The sequence below is a fragment of the Hoplias malabaricus genome, chromosome 3 (assembly GCF_029633855.1).
Source record: "Hoplias malabaricus isolate fHopMal1 chromosome 3, fHopMal1.hap1, whole genome shotgun sequence".
NCBI lineage: Eukaryota > Metazoa > Chordata > Actinopteri > Characiformes > Erythrinidae > Hoplias > Hoplias malabaricus.
Genome location: NC_089802.1, coordinates 16,068,057 through 16,087,517, shown reverse-complemented (window position 1 = coordinate 16,087,517; position 19,461 = coordinate 16,068,057). Strand labels below are relative to the sequence as shown.

The 19,461-nt window shown below is 37.5% G+C and overlaps 2 protein-coding genes across 3 annotated transcripts; one reads left to right on the top strand and one right to left on the bottom strand.

Annotated features, from left to right (window-relative positions):
• The first annotated feature begins 5,500 nt into the window (after nt 1-5,500).
• Nucleotides 5,501-14,091, top strand: cdk5rap3 (CDK5 regulatory subunit associated protein 3). The gene is made up of 14 exons (XM_066665620.1): nt 5,501-5,626; nt 6,221-6,266; nt 6,418-6,549; nt 7,238-7,338; nt 7,769-7,817; nt 7,899-8,077; nt 10,330-10,466; nt 11,394-11,538; nt 11,963-12,070; nt 12,202-12,283; nt 12,403-12,491; nt 12,819-13,024; nt 13,733-13,904; nt 14,001-14,091. The coding sequence occupies exons 1-14, from the start codon at nt 5,621-5,623 to the stop codon at nt 14,064-14,066; spliced, it is 1,518 nt and encodes a 505-aa protein (XP_066521717.1). The 5' UTR covers nt 5,501-5,620; the 3' UTR covers nt 14,067-14,091.
• A 1,383-nt stretch (nt 14,092-15,474) lies between these two features.
• si:ch211-194k22.8 (BEN domain-containing protein 6) lies at nt 15,475-19,461 on the bottom strand. 2 transcript variants are annotated; one of them, XM_066666227.1, is made up of 7 exons: nt 18,794-19,461; nt 18,570-18,702; nt 17,954-18,013; nt 17,743-17,851; nt 17,083-17,324; nt 16,623-16,809; nt 15,475-16,310 (listed from the first exon to the last, which is right to left on the bottom strand). In XM_066666227.1, exons 1-7 carry the CDS (start codon nt 18,835-18,837, stop codon nt 16,114-16,116), a joined length of 972 nt encoding a protein of 323 aa, XP_066522324.1. In that variant the 5' UTR covers nt 18,838-19,461; the 3' UTR covers nt 15,475-16,113. The 2 variants fall into 2 exon arrangements, with proteins under 2 accessions (XP_066522324.1, XP_066522323.1); XM_066666226.1 differs by having other exon boundaries at nt 15,477-16,310; nt 18,570-18,668; nt 18,794-19,460.

Genomic DNA, 19,461 nt, shown 5'->3' with positions numbered 1-19,461 from the left:
TGTAAGGATTCGATCCTCTCTTTGACCAGGGCTGTATTGTAATGGTCTGAATGTACTGGTTAGAGCATTTCCCCTATTTCAGATGTTGTTGGGTGTTTGTCAATATACAGTAGTAAAATGGTGAAATGAAGGAAAGTCAGTGACTAGTGACCGGTTCATGGGCTGAAGACTGAAGACTCACTGATACTCAAGGAGAGTGAAGATTAACTTAAAGCAGAGCTACTGCAGCACAAATTATGGAAAATCATAATGTACATTATGATTGAAAGGTTTAAGAAGACCTTTCTGCTACGCTGAGCACTTTATTCTGTTGCATAACCATGAGTCTTGGGCACCCATAAACGTATCACCTGTTCCCGGGCCTCAAGAATTGACTATTCACCTGCTGCCTTATATAACACACCCCTTGACATTGTAAGGATATAATCCATGTAATTCACTTGACTTGTCAGTGGTTTTAATCTTGTGGCTGAATATTTGCAGAGTAGCAGTGTTTAAGAAAATAAATTCTGAATGGGTCTAGTTGCCATGTTATTAGTCAGTTGCGTAACACACAACAATAGAATGTCACTGATCTCCTGCACTTGCATAATGGCTGGGTCTCATTTACTTAAAGCAAAGATTCTGTTAGAACCAACACCTTCTAGCCATTGTGTGTCCTTAATTGCACTTATTTCTGACCTACTAATCTCTAGATCTCAAGCGGGTCTTCTTTCACTTAGAGAAGTCATTGGTTTTGAATTCCTGAGAAGGGCACCAACTTCTGACTTTGGCTCGAGTACAGTAAGCCAGCTAAAGAACAGTGACTAATGCTCGAGAAACACTCAGTGTGGATTACAGGTTTTTTAAAAAATCTGCGAGTTTGGTCATTGATAACATCAGGTGTATTTGTAATTATCTTTTGGTTCTCTAATAATGACTGGTAATACACCATTGTCTTACCAATTAACCTACAATATATTTACTGAACATCTGCATGGCAACACTAACCCGTGTGTGAGACATCATTATGTGTTGATTAGTAAGTTATATTACAGTATCTATTGTTCCTTAAACTTTGTCTCAAATATCACACACTTAGGGAGGCACGCTGTGGCCTCTCTAAGCTTTGCAAATCAATAACCATGTTCAAAGCTTTTGTGGGTGAAACAATGTTTGAACAAGAGAGAGGTTAGCCCAAGGGCAGCCAGGCTCAGTAATGTCTAATGCAGTAACTCTGGTGTTACGTTTGCTTCTTGTGCCTGGCTTCTATGCCTCATAACATCCCTCCCACCTGGGACTAGGCCTGATATTAGCCTAGTTATTCTGGTTTACATACAGGAAGCCTATTCCATTTCTATTCCTCTGACTAAGCTATTTAATCCCTTTAAGGGCAGAGCACTCATCCATGACCACTTTGCTACAATGGCCGGTGTCCCATGCCTCTCTATTTCATTTGACTTGAAACAATGATGGCATCTGAGTCCCTCCTTCCCAATCTAATCTACTCAAATGAAGACTTCAATAAGCTAATCTACTCAATTGCAGCTTTTAATATAAATGTTTTGGCACTAATTTGGGTTCAGTATAGTAATCTGCCACTAAGGAACACATTACATTACACACTCTTTTATAAGTATTAGGTAGATGCAATGGGAGATGTCAGTCCTATGTATACCACAACACATTTATATTATATACGGATACACTTTTCTCATTCTTTTAGAAACAGCCATGCTCTAAAATGACATAATAAAATAAAACAATTCCAATAAAATTGGATATCTTTACATTTACTAATATAGAATTTTGCCTCCTTTTGTACAGTTACTAGTTTAAAGATACATTTTTTAAGATTATTAAATTATCCTTAGGACAAATAATTTAAGGAAAAGCCTGTAACTGCTATAGAAACTACGCATTATACGTAAGGTTTTTTATGCTTTAAACTTTAGGAGTTCTTCACAATCTTTAATTGTTTACGAAGAAAAAAAATATTTAAACAAAATCAAGGTTAACAGAACCAAAAGTAGTTTTTCAAAAGTATCTTGCCACAGTTTTTATAGAACATTTAATTTAAAAATTTGATGAAAATCTACTAATGTAAGCATTTAGAATTATTGTAATCATTTTACCTGATTCAAAAGTAGTCCTGTTTCAGACAGATAGGCATCCACATGAAGTCAAAAGTGTCCTGAATTTGGCACTGATAATCTAGCAGCTGTTTCCTGCCATGGTTTTCTTTCTCCAAAGTACTTTTTCTCTGTCAATACCTTTGAAGCTTTGTCACTTTTTCCCTTTCCTTAGAAATGTCACTGTGATTGAATGCTTTCATTTGGATGTCACAGGCTTGATAAGTTCTGCTCACACAGCCTCCCACTAGCTCTGCAGTCCAAGCTGAACATTAGGGACAGCCCTCCACAACTTGAGTAAATGTTAAAGCCATGTGAGTTAAAGGGGGAGGGCTGCATCCATCAAACTCAGCCTATACTATGGGAGTGTGATGTTGACTTTGAATTTGCATAGGAAATGAAAAGAGCACTTACCTTCCTGACTGAAAAACAATAAACATAAAGTTGTCTGTGATTTAAATGAAAAATGATGTTGCTGTTAGGATAAAACCCAGTATCTCCAATTTTGTAGGCTTTACTTTTTTTTACACAATTTGAGAAGGCTCATGGCTGCTTATGTTTTAGCAAAAATAGAATTGAATAAGTATGTAATAAGTATGAGAACTAGCTTTCTCTTGTGAAGTTTCCATATTGTAGCTATGTAGATTTTGTTCTGACAGTGACAAAATTTGGCACTGGCAGCTGACAATGATTTGCTATCCAGAAAAGTTGATGCTATGCTTCCTCTTTTCTCCATTTTTGTTGACACTGTGCAAATCTCATGTCACAAAAGCAATTGAGATTTTAATAGACCTTTAAAGCAGCCCATAAGGAGTGTGTGTTTGTATAAGTCATGATCTTACTGAGCCATGTATACCTTGCAAACCATCTCTAACTTCATTGTAATTCACTCACACACTCATTTAAATACATACATACTTACTCACATTGAGGATCTGCTCTACAAAAATGTGCTTTTCTAGGCTTCATGTCAAATATATTGTAAATATCCTCATAGCATATTGAGGCTCATTTTTGTGACAGAATGAAAAACTTCTAAATATGCATAGATGAAATGAGCAAAATTTGATTTTCAAAGTGGTTTGATGTGAAAAGCCCCACACTTGGTCAGAATCGTGGTGGTGTTATGTACATGATGCCCAAAGAGTTTAATGCCTCTAAAACCTCTCTCTCATAAAGTTGAGTGTTGGGAATATCCTGTGAGATGCCTAAGGGATTGTTTAGCAATTGTTTTGAAAGAGGTGGCCTAAAAATCATGTTGTTCTTGTTGCTTTAATTCCATTTAATTGGATACATGTACCATGTTATAAGGAAAATGTCCAGTAGTACAGTAATGAATAATAAATAAAATTACTATATTTGTGAATCTGAACACTGAAACAACACTAAAGAAATTGGTGTAAGTACGTTTCTCTGTATTGGATGATTTCACATCATATCAAACTGAATGTTTACATCTCATCCAATGATTTAAACAGATTGTTTTCCTCCTTAAGACAAAGGTTGCTTAGATTATCAGCAGCCCTATTATATTATGCCTTACATAATTCAGCCTCTTTCTCTGTTTGTTTTATAAGTGCCAACACAGTACTTGCATTCACATTGTTTTGCACGATGTGGGAGAAATCACAGATAGATAAGAGATCTACAGCCCTGATAAAAGCGTGTTTAAATATAAGGAAACAAAGTGTTGCATATTTCTCCGCTTGATTGTTTCACGAGACCCCAGCAAGAGCTGAATCTTTTTAGGATTAAAATTGTGATTTATGCATTGTCCAGGCATACTAGACGCAAAGCTTGATTCAGATTTAAAGGAGCCACCAAAGTGTTTTCTGACAGTATGTTGCAGAAGCTAAATCATTAAAATTATATAACGTACTGGTAGACGTAGGCAGCCAATATTGTGTACAAAACTATGTCTCTTTGTGAACTTGATGTAATAAAGGCTGTGGATTCACACACAATCCAGTGAGGGACAGTGTCTGCATCATTTGAATAGATACAGTCCAACAAAACAATAATGAAACAAGGACAGGAAGTGGATACTCAGCAAAGTTAAAAGCCAAGCTTCAAGCCAGTGTTCAAGCACAGGCGTGATTAAAATATCAAGTGTTCACCAAAATATTTATCATAGACATGTTGAATGAAACACATTTGGCAAATGCAGCCTGTGGTTAAAATTTGAATGCTATGTTGTTCATTTAAGCTATTCAAGTTATATATTTATTTGTGTGTGTGTATTTTTTAACATGCATTGGTTTTGTGGTCTTTATCAGAATACAGTATAGAATCTAAACAATTAATCTGATAGATTTTCTTATTAAGACAGGATTATATATTTAAAAAAAAACATGCAAATGCAAGCACACAAATAAGTTTTAACTTCAAAAACAAACATTGCACACTATGGGAGGAGATTAGCGGATTATATCAAATTAACACAAAATAAATATTACTCAACTACAATAAAATATCACAAGCTGTAACAGTAACAAATCTTACAGCTAAACGTATCTTTAATAATTACTATTTTGTGACACGGATAAATGCTTAGAAGACAATGACACCTAGTGGACAGTTTGCCTTGTGAACTAGGGCTTACAGTTAAACAGATCTGATTGGACAGGTGAATTGGAAAGGCTCTAACTAACCACTGTATTTCCCCCCTCTGACATTGGATTAGTTTTTCCTCTGAAGACTGGCTTTCAGTGAGACTGATATTGATCACTCCCTTATCCATTACAGTTTAACTCTTTGGAATTGTCCCTGTTCTCGGACTGAATATTAAAATCACATGTCAGGACAGATTACTAGCCTACACATTTCTCTTATGTAACTTTTTTATTTGTTTGTTTATTTGCCTGCTGTCAAAGAAAGGTTGACGCAAGAAGCAGTTCAAGCCTGTCAGGGTGCAAAACTGGCAGATAGTTATACTAAGAGAACTGAATGAAAATTCAACAAGTGAATGTACAACACAGCAATTTTAAATAAGCTCTAAGAACTAACGAACCGCATTAGCCAATAAGAAAAGTTGATAGAATAAAATTAACATCCGAGTTTAAGGAAGGTTCAAAGAATAAAATTAACTTATTTCAAATAATTTAACAAGAAGTGCTACATTTGGATATAAGAGGACAATTATTACCTTCGTGTTTTTATACAGTGTGAATATTGTGGGTTTAAAAAAAATAAAAATAAATACTTATTCTGACTACTCTTGTGACGTGTGGTAAAATACTTGATCTTTTATTTTGACAAGTCTAGGGATTCCTTGATCGAAGGTTCTCCTCTGATTTGCTGACCGCAAACGTTTGGTCAATGTCGCTGTTTCTCATTGGTCGTTTTAGAACAGCTCCTTAGACACTCTGGCTCATTGTGAAATTTGATTGGTTAGATGTGGATGTACGTGTCAAATGTAAAGTAAAGGAGAGCTCGGATGAGTCTAATCGGAATGGAGCTGTAGTGGGTTTTACAGAAATTCAGGAAACATACAAGAACCTGGAGGTATCATGGAGGTAAAGTGAGACTGAAGCACATTTGAGCCCCTGTTGTACATGTAATGTTTCACAGCCTTGCATTAGTGTCTGGTTGACGGCTAAATACAACGTCTTTACCTGCGGAACCAATGCTTCAGTCATACATAAGATAATGTATTTGTGTATGTGGCCAGCTGTTACATCTGTCATACTTGAAGTAACTTTACCAAAACAACGACTGTCTTTTACTACATACACACACATATACCGATCAGTAGTGTCACTGTTGTACATAGTCCACAAATTATTAACATCCAGCCACTGCAGTGCTGAGCATGACCCACCATATAAATAATGGTCTATTGTAGAACTGCAAATGCACATATACTAAGTGAAGCTGATGAAATGCACAATTGTTGAAACATTGATGTGATATTGATTGACTTAATGGCTGATCTGTACATGAATATACTTTGATACTTTGAAACCAAGCCATAACAACTTGTTTTTGCAATTCATTTTTCTTCTATGAACAGTGTTGACTGGGTATTAACTATTATATTTTGAAACTTTTACACATTCCTGGGTCATTTACATAACTTAAATTAACCTGTTTCACTTTCTTCTTTTTAGAACATTCAGAGTCTCCCTATTGACATTCAAACCAGTAAACTTCTGGGTGAGACATTTTATCAGAATAAACATTTGAGGAGTAAATACGTGTGCATATGTTAAATAAATTATAATAAATAATAATATATATGAATAATGTGTGTGTGTGTGTATGTTTTAATTTTTCTGTCACTTGTGGTCACCTTCATTTTTTTCAGACTGGTTGGTGGATAGGAGACACTGTTCTCTGAAATGGCAGAGTGCCGTGATGGCCATCAGGGAGAAGATTAATGCTGCCATTCAGGATATGCCTGAGAATGAGGAGATCAAACAGCTGCTCTCAGGCTCTTGTGAGTTACACTCATATTAGATTTATGTACTTGGATCTTTCTTCCTGTTATTTTAGACACTGTGTATAAGCCATGTGTTAACTTATGAAAATATTTCTGTTTGTACATGACAACAGCTGACCGATTTGAGGAAATATATATATATATAATTATTCTGTAAATTAAGGTCTATGCCTATGGTTTTTGGCCATGAAGACGGACAATTCTATGCTTTTTTTTCTGGCATGAGGCTTAAATACTTAGGGAGTGTTAAATGTCTGCCAATCTGTTGTGTTTGTGATGTCAAAGCACATAACTGATTGTTTGCATAAAGCTAATTTTCAATGAGTTATTTTGTTAAAATTCTTGGATTAAACATTGTAGGCAGTAATATATATGCGCAACTTTTAAACTGTGATTTCAGTATAAAAAGTGAAATATTTTCTTTCTGCTTTTAAAATCTCTCAGCGCTATACATATGTTAAGAAACTGGACAAAAAAGGTTTGCTGTGTTCTGTATTAGTAAGTTATTTTCTGTGTGAATGTGGCTTATGCATTTTTATGTATTTTTCTGTTTACTTGTGAGGTGGATAAAAACAGAATACGATGTTCCTGCTTTAGTTACAAAATCAACACTTTTGCTGTGACATAACCTGTTGGTTTTCCATTCTTTAACAAGTTTTTCAAATTTTGTTTTTCTGTCCTTCAGATATCCACTATTTTCATTGTCTACGGATAGTTGAAATACTGAAAGGAACAGAGGCCTCTACCAAAAATATATTTGGCAGATATTCATCACAAAGGATGAAGGTGATTATGACTCTCATTAGAGTACGTGCAAACAAGGGTATGCAAAAAAATGGGTGTTCCAGTTAAATTATGTTTTGTTGAGTTTCTGTGCATACCCTTCAAGGAACAAAATTTTACACATTTTAATGCAAAATTACTAATTATATTTGATGAGATTTTTTTTTTTACCAAAAGTGTTCTTTGTTTATGTTTGGTGTAATGAATTTTACATGTTAAACTCATGAAATTAACAGAAATGTGTAGCGAAAATGTCATGGAAGTCTACAAAGCGTACATAGACTAGGGATGCCCCCACATTTGCACACACACACACACACACACACACACACACACACACATATATATATATATATATATATATATATATATATATATATATATAATCTAATTTTCAGTCAGGTTCATGTTTTATTTTGTTTAATGTTTACAGGACTGGCAGGAAATTGTATCATTGTATGAGAAAGAAAATGTCTACCTAGGTAAGTCTGATCAGTCATCAGCTCTTCTGATGCAGAACATCATCTTTGTGTGATGCATGATATACTGTTCTGTGTGTCCAGTGGAATTGGCCAGTCTGTTGAGTCGCAATGTGAGTTATGAGGGACCTGCTCTTAGGAAGCAAGTGGCTAAAGCACAACAGTTGCAGCAGGAACTTAGCAGAAAAGAACTGGAGTACCAAAGTGCATCTTCAGACATGAGGGAGCGCTACTACGCTGCTTGCAAGCAGTATGGCATTGCGGTAAGATTATACTGGTTTGTGTTTTCAGTGATTTGAAATATATGAGTATATAGACATTCACTGACAGTCAAAGACAGTTAAGCTGTATTCATACATATTTATTTTTATTCAACCTTGTGCCAGTCAAAATAAAAAGGATAAATAAAAACAATATGCAGTGATGTGTAAATCAGTTGGCCCATATTTTAATTGAAAATAATACAAAGATATTTTAAATGTTGAAATTGAGAAAGTTTGATTTTTAAAAAAAAAAATATTAGCCAGTTTTGAATTTGATGCCAGTGACACCTTCCAAAAAATTGGGAAAGGGATATGTTTATCATTGTGTTGCATCACCTCTCCTTTTAACAACACTCACACACATTTGATAACTAAACCAACTGCTATAGTTTTGAAAGTTAAATATTTTACAATTCTTGCTTAATTAATTTCATTTCATAATTCATTTCAATTGTGTTAAATGTGTCTAGTCACTTAGCATCTAGACACATTTACTAAGGAGCCGTGCTGTTGCAATCCATGCAGAATGTGGACTGGCCTGGTCCTACTCCAATGAGCAAGGCCTTCCCCAAAAAAAGATATCATCTGGATGGCAGCATGTGGCTCCAACACCTTTACATACTATTCAGCATTAATGGTACCTTCCCAGGCCACCCATGCCATGTGCCCAGCTGCATCCCTTATCTTCATGTATGCTGGCTTTTGAACTGTGCGCTTATAACAAAATCCTGGCATCCATAATATCCATAAAATCCATAATTTCAAAAATTATTTCAAATTTTGATTTGTTGGAACTCAGGAAATTTTTCCACTTTGCCTCAGTCCATCCTAAATGAGCTCAGGCCACGGCATGTCTGGATTCTGAATTTGCATTTATGGATGCAGGGTCGAACTGTATTAACATAAAGTGTTTTTCTGAAGTGTTTCTGACCCATGCAGTGATTTCCACTACAGAAACGTGTGTTTTCAATTTTGTGCCACTTGGGACCTAAAGAACACAACCAGAAAGTTGGTGTTTGTACTTGTCCCATGCATATCAAGGTTTCTCAGAATTCTCTGAATTTTGTAATGGTGTTACATATTATATATGATGAAATCCCCAAGTTCTGTATAATTTAATTTGACAAACATTATTCTTGAATTGTTTCACTATTTGCCCATGCATTCTTTCACAGAGTGGTGAACCCCTCACTGTCTTTAATTCTGAAAGACTCAGCCTCTTACAGATGCTCTTAGTAAACCCAGTCATGTCACTGACCTGTTTCCAATTAACCTCATTAATTTTTTGAAGTATTACACAATTTTAATAGTGTTTGCCTCTGCCCCAAATTTTTTTAAATGTGTTTCTGGCATCAAATTCAAAAGCAATGCTTGAATTACGCTTGATTGATACAATGATTTTTTTTTTTGCTCTCCCTCTTGAAATGTGTGACAATAAGACAAAACCCATTTCCTGAGAGCTAAACTGCAAGTGTTCACGCTCAGGAAAGTTTATTTTTTAAGAGTCAAAAGGTCAACTTATATTATTAGATTAGTTTGGATCAATTGGTTAATTAGTAGTCTGCTTGCTTTTGAATCGCCTCTCCACTGTTAATAGCAAACACCTTCTTGTAAATGGTGGTGCATAGACCAGGATATGCAGCACCATGTTTGGCAGGGGTCACACATTTTATCTGCAAAGGACCGGTGTGTGGCTTCAGGTCTTCACTGCAACCGCTCAACACCTTCAAACAACTAAACATTTGTTTTAAGACCAGCCAAATAAACTACTAGAATCAGTATTACCTTTGTGGGTAGTACTGCTGCCTTCTGATATATTGCCTGTTTAGAGCAGATTGTGGCTTATTAGGTAATGGTTTTTAAAGTGTGGTGACTTATAATAAAAATGAGCAATATTGGCATACCTTCTTGTGAGTATACAGATTTTCTTCAGGTGTATTTGTCACAAAGAATTTCTGTCATTCCTCTAAAAGTGTAGGTAATTACACCTTCTTAGCAACTCCACAGGATGTAATTAAGAGTTAAACAGTCACTTTTTTACAGAAACCTCTTTCAAGATGAGAAGTCACAAAAACCTTTAGATCTGAAGAGCAGTGGTGTTGCATATTTTAATAAATGTCCCTGCTCTAATGTACCTGATTCGATTTGTATAATAATTGCTAGCTTTAATAGACGTGTTACAGAATATTCTGTTTAGGTTTGGCCCACTTGGACTCAAATGGACCTGCTTTACAGTAAACTGACATTTTCAGGGTGAAAACGTGGCGAGGGAGTTGCAGGCATTGGTTAAGGATTTGCCCACAGTCCTAGAAGATATAGGCAGACAGGCCGCCTGCCTGAAAGTAGCCATACAACTGTACGCAGCTTTCACACAATTTGTTTGTGACTGGTGAGTACCACATCTACTGCCATATTCCAGCAAACAAGCCTTTTCCCACTGATCTGCTGATGATTTATGTAATGTATGTAGTGTTTTATAGTGTTGATATATAAACTCATCATAAAATCATTCAACATACAGTCAAATCTCATCATAAAATGACTGCATACAAATTTCATAGACAATTATAATGTTCATCATATAAAGATTTAGGTTTCTATGACTAGACTCACATCTGCTGCTGCCACAATACTTCTGCATTTAAATAATCACAAATATCAACATTAATATAATAGCAATGAAAAGTATTATACTTATAATTTGTGCACGTGGCAGTCCAGTACAGAAATGGGTGTAGTTATTTTTGCATTCTTCACTTACATCATGTAAAGACATACTACACTGATTTTATTTCATTTACTGAAAACAATAAATAATAAATGCAGCAAGTGCAGTAAAAATATCCTATGCACAGCAATAATAGATATTTAGATATTAATAGATAATAGAACACTTCACAGTACACAACCACAATCTAAGTAATATTATTTATTTAGCATTTTCCGTTTGTCATTATATTAACATTATAAAGTTTGGTCAATAGGGGGTGCAGAGCACTCACTGCTTAACCTCAAGCTCTACCTACTGTATATGCAGAACCATGCGCTCGAATGTCACAGAATGCCATCTTTTCATTGGCGCACTGCTAAAACATCTGCATGAATTAGGGTGTGTTTCATGTAAATGATAAGTAAATGATGCCTGGTCATCTGACTCTTGACTCCACCCGCTGAGATTTGTACTCAAATCTCAAGTTATTTCCAAATTTTCACAAGTCGGACCACTAATGAGTTTATATGGCATTTAGTGCAGGCAAATCTGCATTCATTTATACATGACTATGATGAATAAGGACCAGTATTATTGTCTTTTCAGGTCTGAGCCAGTTCTACCTATGCTTTCATTCATTCAACGGAAAGGAAACACAACAGTATATGAGTGGAGGACAGGAAGTGCCCCAACGGTTATAGAAAGACCTGTGGTTGAGGAAGCGCCACCTGACACTGTCACTGAGGAAACAGTGAGTTAGACGTTAGGGGCCATGGTCAGTTATAATCTCACCAATCAAGTAACTGATGAAAATCCTTGTTGATGGACAACATAATCACATTAATGCAATTTTTATTTAATGATGAATTAAAATGCATGTGGTGTCCAAAGTATTGTCTTTCAACAAAGTTTAGTAGTGGGGCACCACATTTATGAATTTGTTTTCCAGCACCTTAAACATGGACAGGCTCATAAGAGCCATAGCATTCTTTACTTTGTGATTTCGGTTTAGTAGTTTCTTCAGACACTGAAGCCAAATTATACTCAATGTAATATATTATGACTTTAAAACAAAGACTACATAAATCTTGAGAGCAAACTGACTAAATCCAGAAGTTCAGCTTCAGTTACATGTGCATAGACATATTTGTGTGCATTCATTATTTTAAATGCAGATTGATTGGGGTAATCTGAGCAGTGGGACAGGTGCTGAGGAAGTAAACTTTGGAATCACAGTTGAGGACAAGGTGGACTGGGGCATCACTCTTGAGTCTGGCAAAGACGTAAGCACACAATCGGCTTTTCCTGCTCACCTGTTACCTTTTGAAAAAAAAAAAAAAAGTAACAGTTTCAGACAATAGATGCAATAATGGCCATCTATGTTTTGATAATTTCTATTTCTCATGAATTTCAGGAAACAAATTCTGATGGTATTGACTGGGGTGAATCTGTAAACACAGCAGTGGAAATTGAAGTCGTTGATACAGGCACAGACTGTAAATACATTTTTCCGTAATAAAATTCACTTGTTTTATGTGTACATAATATTTGCATATTTTTCCTTCACTATTCTTCTCCTCTTATGGTCCACTAATGACTCAGCTTGGGTTTACAGGCCCCGAAGGTGCTGCCAGAGGTGAGGATGCACTCTCTCTCCTTGAGAACTCACAGACACGCAGCCAGGTTATCGACGAACTGATGGAGGTACTTTAGTTCAAGCTGTTAAAATAATAACACATCTCCATAGCAGTTAGAGACTCCAACCAATATTTTAACAAATTTGAGTCCTCCAAAGCAAAATTGTTTATTTATTTATTTTTTTAAACCATGATTCTTTTTAGTGTTTTAATGTTTTGCTGTGCATTGATGTGTGGAACAGTGTAATTGTACAGTGTAGTTTTGTGATATATTTCTTGCTGTTAGTTAAATATATTACTTGGAATTGGTTTCCCAGATGTAATGTACAGACGGCTGTTTGCTAGTGTCTGTCTTGGAGGCTGACTCTTCTCCTGTCTGTGTTGGGCTGGCTAGTTGGAGCTGTTCTTGTGCCAGAGGCTGAGTGAGATGAGTGAGGAGGGGGATATGGTGGCCATGAGCCAGTTCCAGCTGGCTCCCTCTGTCATCCAGGCACAGACAACCCAGCGTGTGCAGACCATGCTGGCAGATGTGCGCCGCCTCCTGGAAGGGCTGACCTCACTTCGCATGCAGCATCTGTTCATGATCCAGGCGTCACCACGGTAAAAAAAAATAAATATATATAAAAAAATATATATATGTGATATTTATTTCCTTTCTGTCTTAGTGAGTTGGTACATTCATTTGTTGCTTAATCTCAGGCCTTGGAAATGGGAATGTTTTCAGTCCTAGGGATTCACTGCAAGTGGTTAAACAGTTCCGTCTTGTCCCAGTACTGGCACATCTGAGGCAGTGCATTAGCTAATTATTCTACCATTCATGAATGGAATCAGGTGTGTTAGAAAAGTGACATCGTAAAAATGTTATGTGTTTCTGTCCCCTGCTTTTTTGCTAATTTTGGGAATGCAGGTAAAAAGATCCTGAAAAAATCCTGTAAAAGATCCTGTAAAGTGACATATTATCAGAACTGTTTGCCCTGGTGGCGCTCACAGTGGCTTGGTCACTTACAGTGAAGTGGGAATGTGAGTTCAGCTCACTTTAAATTGGTCACTGCTCACTCTGCTCTGTGTCATTGAATTGTACATTTAACAGAAAGCAGTCAAAAAAATAGCATTTGAGATTAATTTGCATTTTCTTTTTTTTGACAAAGTGATTTCATGGAAACGCTGCTTGTGCTGTGCAGTGCATCTGCACAGCTGGAATTTGGAACTGCTTATCCATCAAAGAGTATTTTTGCCTCAGTTAAGCATGCGAACAGGATTGTCGACAGAAAGTCTTTCTCACAGATGATTAAAATGGCTGTGTTTCAGCTATGTGGAGCGTGTGTCTGACATGCTGAGGCAGAAGCTGAAGCAGGCTGATATCTTGCTGCTGAAACGTGCCTCTATGGCTGAGCAAAGGCATGATGCTCTGGAGGAACAGGCCAAGCTGGAGCCACGCATCGACCTGCTGGCTGCCCGCACTAAAGAACTTCAGAAACTGGTACCATTGCCTATTAACAGTAAAGACAACTTTATTTTCAATATAAATGTTACAGGTACTGTATGTCATAATATTTGTCTTTTTTCACCCCCACAGATCACAGCTGACATTTCAAAACGGTATAATAATCGTCCAGTAAACCTAATGGGTGTTCATGTATAAACTACCATTTGCTCAACAGTATCACTTTATAAATAAATATTTTTATTTCATTTAAAAAAATGTGTAATTGTCATTACTTTTCATCAAACCATTAGGTTGGTTAGTTATGTGGCAACAATAAGCAATGTGGCATTTTATTTATCATCTTGAGAGTTAATTAATTAATTAATTAGACACTCCCCAATATGGATTTTAAGTAGATACACCCTTTTTTATCCACAGCTTGGGCTCCTCATTGGTCAGTTTGTATTTTAAATGTACTGGCATGAGCTGTAGGATACAGTATTTAATGGTGTCGTGTCACACAATTACAACGCATGCTGCTTTCCATTTATCAAACAAAATATTGGTGCTCATTCAGACCAGTACATGAAACACTGAGCATGAGTACTGTACATAAGATGAGCACAAGGATAAGTACCCTGCCCATGTTGCCAGTGCAACAAAATACTTCTATTTAAGCAACACTCTTCCCTCAAAGCTGTGTAAAATCTCCCAGCAGCCTTTGGTGCTCCATCACTGTGTCATCTCTCTCTTGCCCCAGGGCAGGCAGAGTAATCACATGTCTGAAACACATTATGCTCACAAGATTGAGGACCTAATGGCCATTATCTTGCTACTGTGGCACATCCCCCCTGCATACTAGCCAGGGAATTTGTGGGAGAGTAAAGGGCATTTTCAGATTAAGGCTTGAAAATGCTCATTGCAAACAAAATAATAATGCCAGTGTTGTTTTCATCATGAACTTTTGCTTATATGACTCCGCAATCCTATCTAGGTCACATTCAACAAAAAACATATTTATTAGACTCAACCTCTCATCTGGAATTTTGCTGTTATTCCTCTAGCTTTTGACACGCTACACACAGCCGTGTCCCCTTTCTTTGTCTACCTCCTCCTTTTCCCCCCACTATGATGAGGCTTATGATAAGCAGAGGGGCTGTGCTCTGCCCAGTCATTGTCTGAGCTATCCATCAGGCCAGACTCACCAAAGCTTAACAGCAGCCATTGCAAACACTTTGTTTTCCCAGTAGACAAGAGAAGAATAATAAGACAAAGGGCCAGATATTCATCAAAAACCTGACCACAACGGCATCCTCATGCTGATTACAAATTAACTGCCTTCTCCTCATTGGATTGTGGACCTAATTTCTTCAGGTCCCCTAAAGTCTTTCGTCTGCCTTTCATTCTTTATTTGTTTGCTGCAATTCCCCTTGTCCCTGTGGTGGGCAGATGCTCAGAGGCACTGGCCAGGGTAAGACCCAGACTGCTGTGGCCCAGAAGGCTGGGGTTGCCAAGACAACTGGCCCAGCACCCCTGCTGTTGTCACTCTGCTTGTGTCGCTCAGTCATTGATTACCTCCATCTCACCAGCTCTCCACATGCAGCACACATTGTTCTCTATAGCCCATATTTGCAGGGTTTTTTTAACACACTAATACACAACCTCTCTCTCATACACCTCCAACCTCATGATCGAGAGTACATACATAACATAAAACAATAAAGGAAATTACAAACATTGATAAAAACATCTAGTTTGCTTGCTTTTCCATGATTTAATAACAAAAGGTTACATACATAAAGCTACTTTTGAGTCATAGGGACCATGAAAGAGTAAGAAATACATTTAAAATACAATGAAATATGTTCACACTTTTGACATTGTGCAGTGTAGCAACTACACTTGTTAAATACAAACCATAAAAAATAAATCAACTGTGTACAGACCCACGATTATCTAATCCTATTCACTGTGCTCTTAATAGAAGACCTTGGTGAATGCAATATCTGAACTCAAGTTAAACCCTTTTATTTGCATTTTGACATCAATACTGTCACAACACGATCAGTAGCCAAACAAATATTGCAAGTGATCGTGACATTCTCAAGGACAGTCCAAACATAACATGATATATATATTTATATATTTTTTTTTATATATAATATACTCATCAATTTTTATGACTCAAGAACTTGATTTCTTGATCATATTGAACACTGAATAAGGCTATCTCATTGGACGACACAAAACTGATGACTACTAATCAAACGTTTGACTTTTGTCCCATCAGATCCAACTGAGGAGTGCCTGATCTCGGGCAAGGTAGACTCAAAGCTCTAGAATCTGGGCCAGAAAGTGGAGGTTTTTTCCTCAAGCGTTTTGCTTCATTTTGAAGTTTCTGACGGATGTAGCCCTTAATCTCTGCATCAGTCTTCCCAGGAAAGAAATACTGGACAGTTCCTGTAAGAGATTATTATATACATTATAGCATGACATGATTAACAATTTAAATAATGATCTGCTGAGGAACTTTCCTGAGTAGATGTGTAAAGTGGAAGGTAATCTTTCAGTGTTTCCACTAAACATATATATATCAATGCAAAATGATGGTTTATTTACACTTATCTGAGAGTACTAAGACCAGCCTACTCTGTAATCACAAATAGAATTAACTTCTGATGGCTCTTATTCCGCAAACCAGTGGGTCTATTTAATTCATTTTAAAACTAAAAGTAGTAGTAAAGCTATAAGGCTAACAGTGAGTATACTTACTCAGGATAGCTTGCACCTCTTCAGTGGGCAGGGCAGGTTTGGGCTGACCCCTCTTATTGTACACAACACCAGAGATGGAGTGTGAGGCCAGACAGTCTCTTTCATAAAGTCCACGGAGCAGATCATTGGTCAGCTTCTGAGCAGTGGTTCCAGTGTTACATCTCTCCAATAGCTCAGGGGTGATGAACTGAAATTAAAGTCGTTTAGGCACTGTGAACAGGCACATTTGGTGTAATTTTTGGATTCTGCGCAACAATGACTAGTTATCCACAGCTATTTATATTATCTCCAATCCTAAATAAATATTAAATTTTGCCTATTAGCCAATAGAATACAACATTTTAATTTTTTTTTTAAAGTGTGTAAACTTTCTCAGCTGTTGAATGGGGTGTATTGGGATAATAGACCATGAAAATTAACAACAGAATGATTAAAATATTTATCTAAATTAGTAAAATACCTCTGAGAAGAGTCCATCTCTGTGGGAGGTCTCATTAGGTTTCTGTGTCACAGGCTCCTGTTTGACCCACTGCCCATTCAGAACAGTTGGGGCACACAGCATAGTTGGCATCAAAGGATCCACTTCCCCAGGAACTCTCACTGGGCTGGGGGAGACAGCAAGAGAGGGCTTCTTATCCCCGTTAGGCCACATCTGGGTCTTCTCGATCAGGGCTTCAAGGTTTTTGGCCAGCTTTCCACATGCTGGTGTTGAAAAATCCAAAATGAATGCAAATAATTCTCAACATTTTCAGGGTATGTTTGGTGTACAGTGTCTGTGAGAAAATCTTAAAATCTGTGTGAAAATGAAATTGCTGGTGCTGAGTGATATCATCATTATGAGGCAGGGTTATTCAGAGGTAGGCAAGGGCATTGGATTTGGATATAAATATTCTTAAAGAAATTTTAAGTGGCATGTAATGATAACGTGTGCTTAATATGACCAAGAACTAATGACAGTGGCTCTCAGTTACCATTAGGCATAGACAAAACCAGCTCTACTCTGAGAAAACACCTGCCAATTTTCAATGGTATCTGATAAACTTGCTGTAAAACATACACCGATGAAGAAACAAATAAAAAAATAAACACATTAAACATTTAAAATGTACATGGATCTTACCTGTAAGGCACCTAAGTTGTTCTTTCAAGCTCTCCATTTCCCTCTGCATGCATAGGACCATGGCAATAAGCTCCATTTTCGAATAAGACTGCAAATAGTCTGCCTCTTGCTACAAGTTAAGATGGAAACAGCAGTCATGCTCATACAAAAGTGCCATAAGTCAAGTCAGGGGTGTGCAAATCTGAGTGCACCTGTGCTGCAGGGTTCTTACCTCAGAAGTGGAGTGACTGTCACTGAAGTTTTCTGCAGGGGAGCATTCAAACTCATAGCCCTATCAGAACAGAAATGGTGAAATATAAAAAGCCACAACTTTATGAAACTGCGCAAAGTTTTAAAGCTCCACAGACACAAAGGGAATAGACTGATTATTAAAAATTAAAACTTTATAAAAGTAACTTTTGATTTTTTTTTTAATGCATAAGATTGGTTTGGCAAAATCCAAGCAGACAAAAAAAAACCTTCAATGCTTCAGTCTATTTTCAGGGGTGTTTTGGGGAGAGTATTTGTTGGGCTGTTGATATGCTGGGTATTTTGATGGACCCTATTGTTCTCCATTAGCAGCAGGCATGGCTGCCTTGCCCTGCCTCACACCACCGCTGCCTGCTGCTGAATAGATTTCATTGCATTGCTTTCTCTGGGGTGCAAGAAAAGTACAACAATAAATGATCCAAAAGAGACTAGTGCAACTGGCTGGGGCTCGTTTACAGACCTCTCAGCCCGCAGAAAGTAGCCATTCACTCAGTCGCTCGTGTGAATTGGTCAAAATAAAGCAAAACATCAAAGCAAACAACAATATTAGTTAAAAAAAAAAAAAAAAAGCCTCAAACCCGTATGTCCAACTTCTGGAGAGCCGTGGCTGCTGACGGATTCCCCTCGGCTCGCTCTTTGGCAGGATACATTTGTTTTCTTCGTTTCTGCTGCCCGTGCTGTTGGACATCGATTGGTGGGATTCTGATTATTCTTTTGAGACCCCCCCAAAATTATTTCCAATAATAGCAACAAAGGCAAAAAAGGAGAGCTTGTCAACAAACACGTCTCTGTCATATCTTACATGGAATTCGTCTGCTTTGTGTTCTTCCTCCTCGTCCTCTTCATTTTCGTAGTCGGGAATTCGCTTGGCTTTTGTTTTCCTTCTCATTTCTCTGCCATTATTTTATTTGCGCTCAGAGAAACTGTGCCCCATCTGCATGATGCACAACGCTCCCCCACCACATACAAATCAACACAGAGAGAAGGAAACCAAAGCTAGCCCTCTCTCTTCTTTAAACCTCGGACTTCAACACCGAGCCCGTGGAGAAAACTCTTGTTTAGCTGTCGACGGTTCTACTTTAGTTCGAGCACTTCGCTGCTCCGTGAAACGGCACTGAGCTCACGCGGTGAAATCACAGTGCACGCGCTGCCGCTCGAGCAAATGCACCGTAGCGTAACGTGGCACCGACTCCACTCCGTCGACTCCATCTCTTTAAAGAGCTGAGGGGAGATCCTCCGCGAGCAACAGGACATGGACGAGATCTGCGGAGAATAACCTCTGATGTTAGAAGAGCTTTAAAGTACCAGTGGCGCGTGTTTCTACGGATTTCTCCCGTTCGTTTTCTTGTGTTTTCTTTTGTAACGCGTGTACTTCTACCTGCAGCTTGGGGAAGTTAGATTCGCCAGAAACATCAACTCAAAGCCTCCAGGGCGTCGACAGAAATCATTAGTGGCAGGCCTCCTCAAGCC

What these genes read in the sequence shown, in the direction of transcription:
- cdk5rap3 (XM_066665620.1), top strand. An exon ending in ACACTGTCACTGAGGAAACA is followed by an intron (nt 11,539 to 11,962) that starts GTGAGTTAGACG and finishes TTTTAAATGCAG; the next exon opens with ATTGATTGGGGTAATCTGAG. An exon ending in CTAAAGAACTTCAGAAACTG is followed by an intron (nt 13,905 to 14,000) that starts GTACCATTGCCT and finishes TCACCCCCACAG; the next exon opens with ATCACAGCTGACATTTCAAA.
- si:ch211-194k22.8 (XM_066666226.1), bottom strand. Translation starts at nt 18,880, where the DNA reads ATGAGAAGGAAAACAAAAGCCAAGCGAATTCCCGACTACGAAAATGAA. An exon ending in ACAACTTAGGTGCCTTACAG is followed by an intron (nt 17,325 to 17,742) that starts GTAAGATCCATG and finishes TTTCAACACCAG; the next exon opens with CATGTGGAAAGCTGGCCAAA. An exon ending in AGAGGTGCAAGCTATCCTGA is followed by an intron (nt 16,311 to 16,622) that starts GTAAGTATACTC and finishes AATCTCTTACAG; the next exon opens with GAACTGTCCAGTATTTCTTT.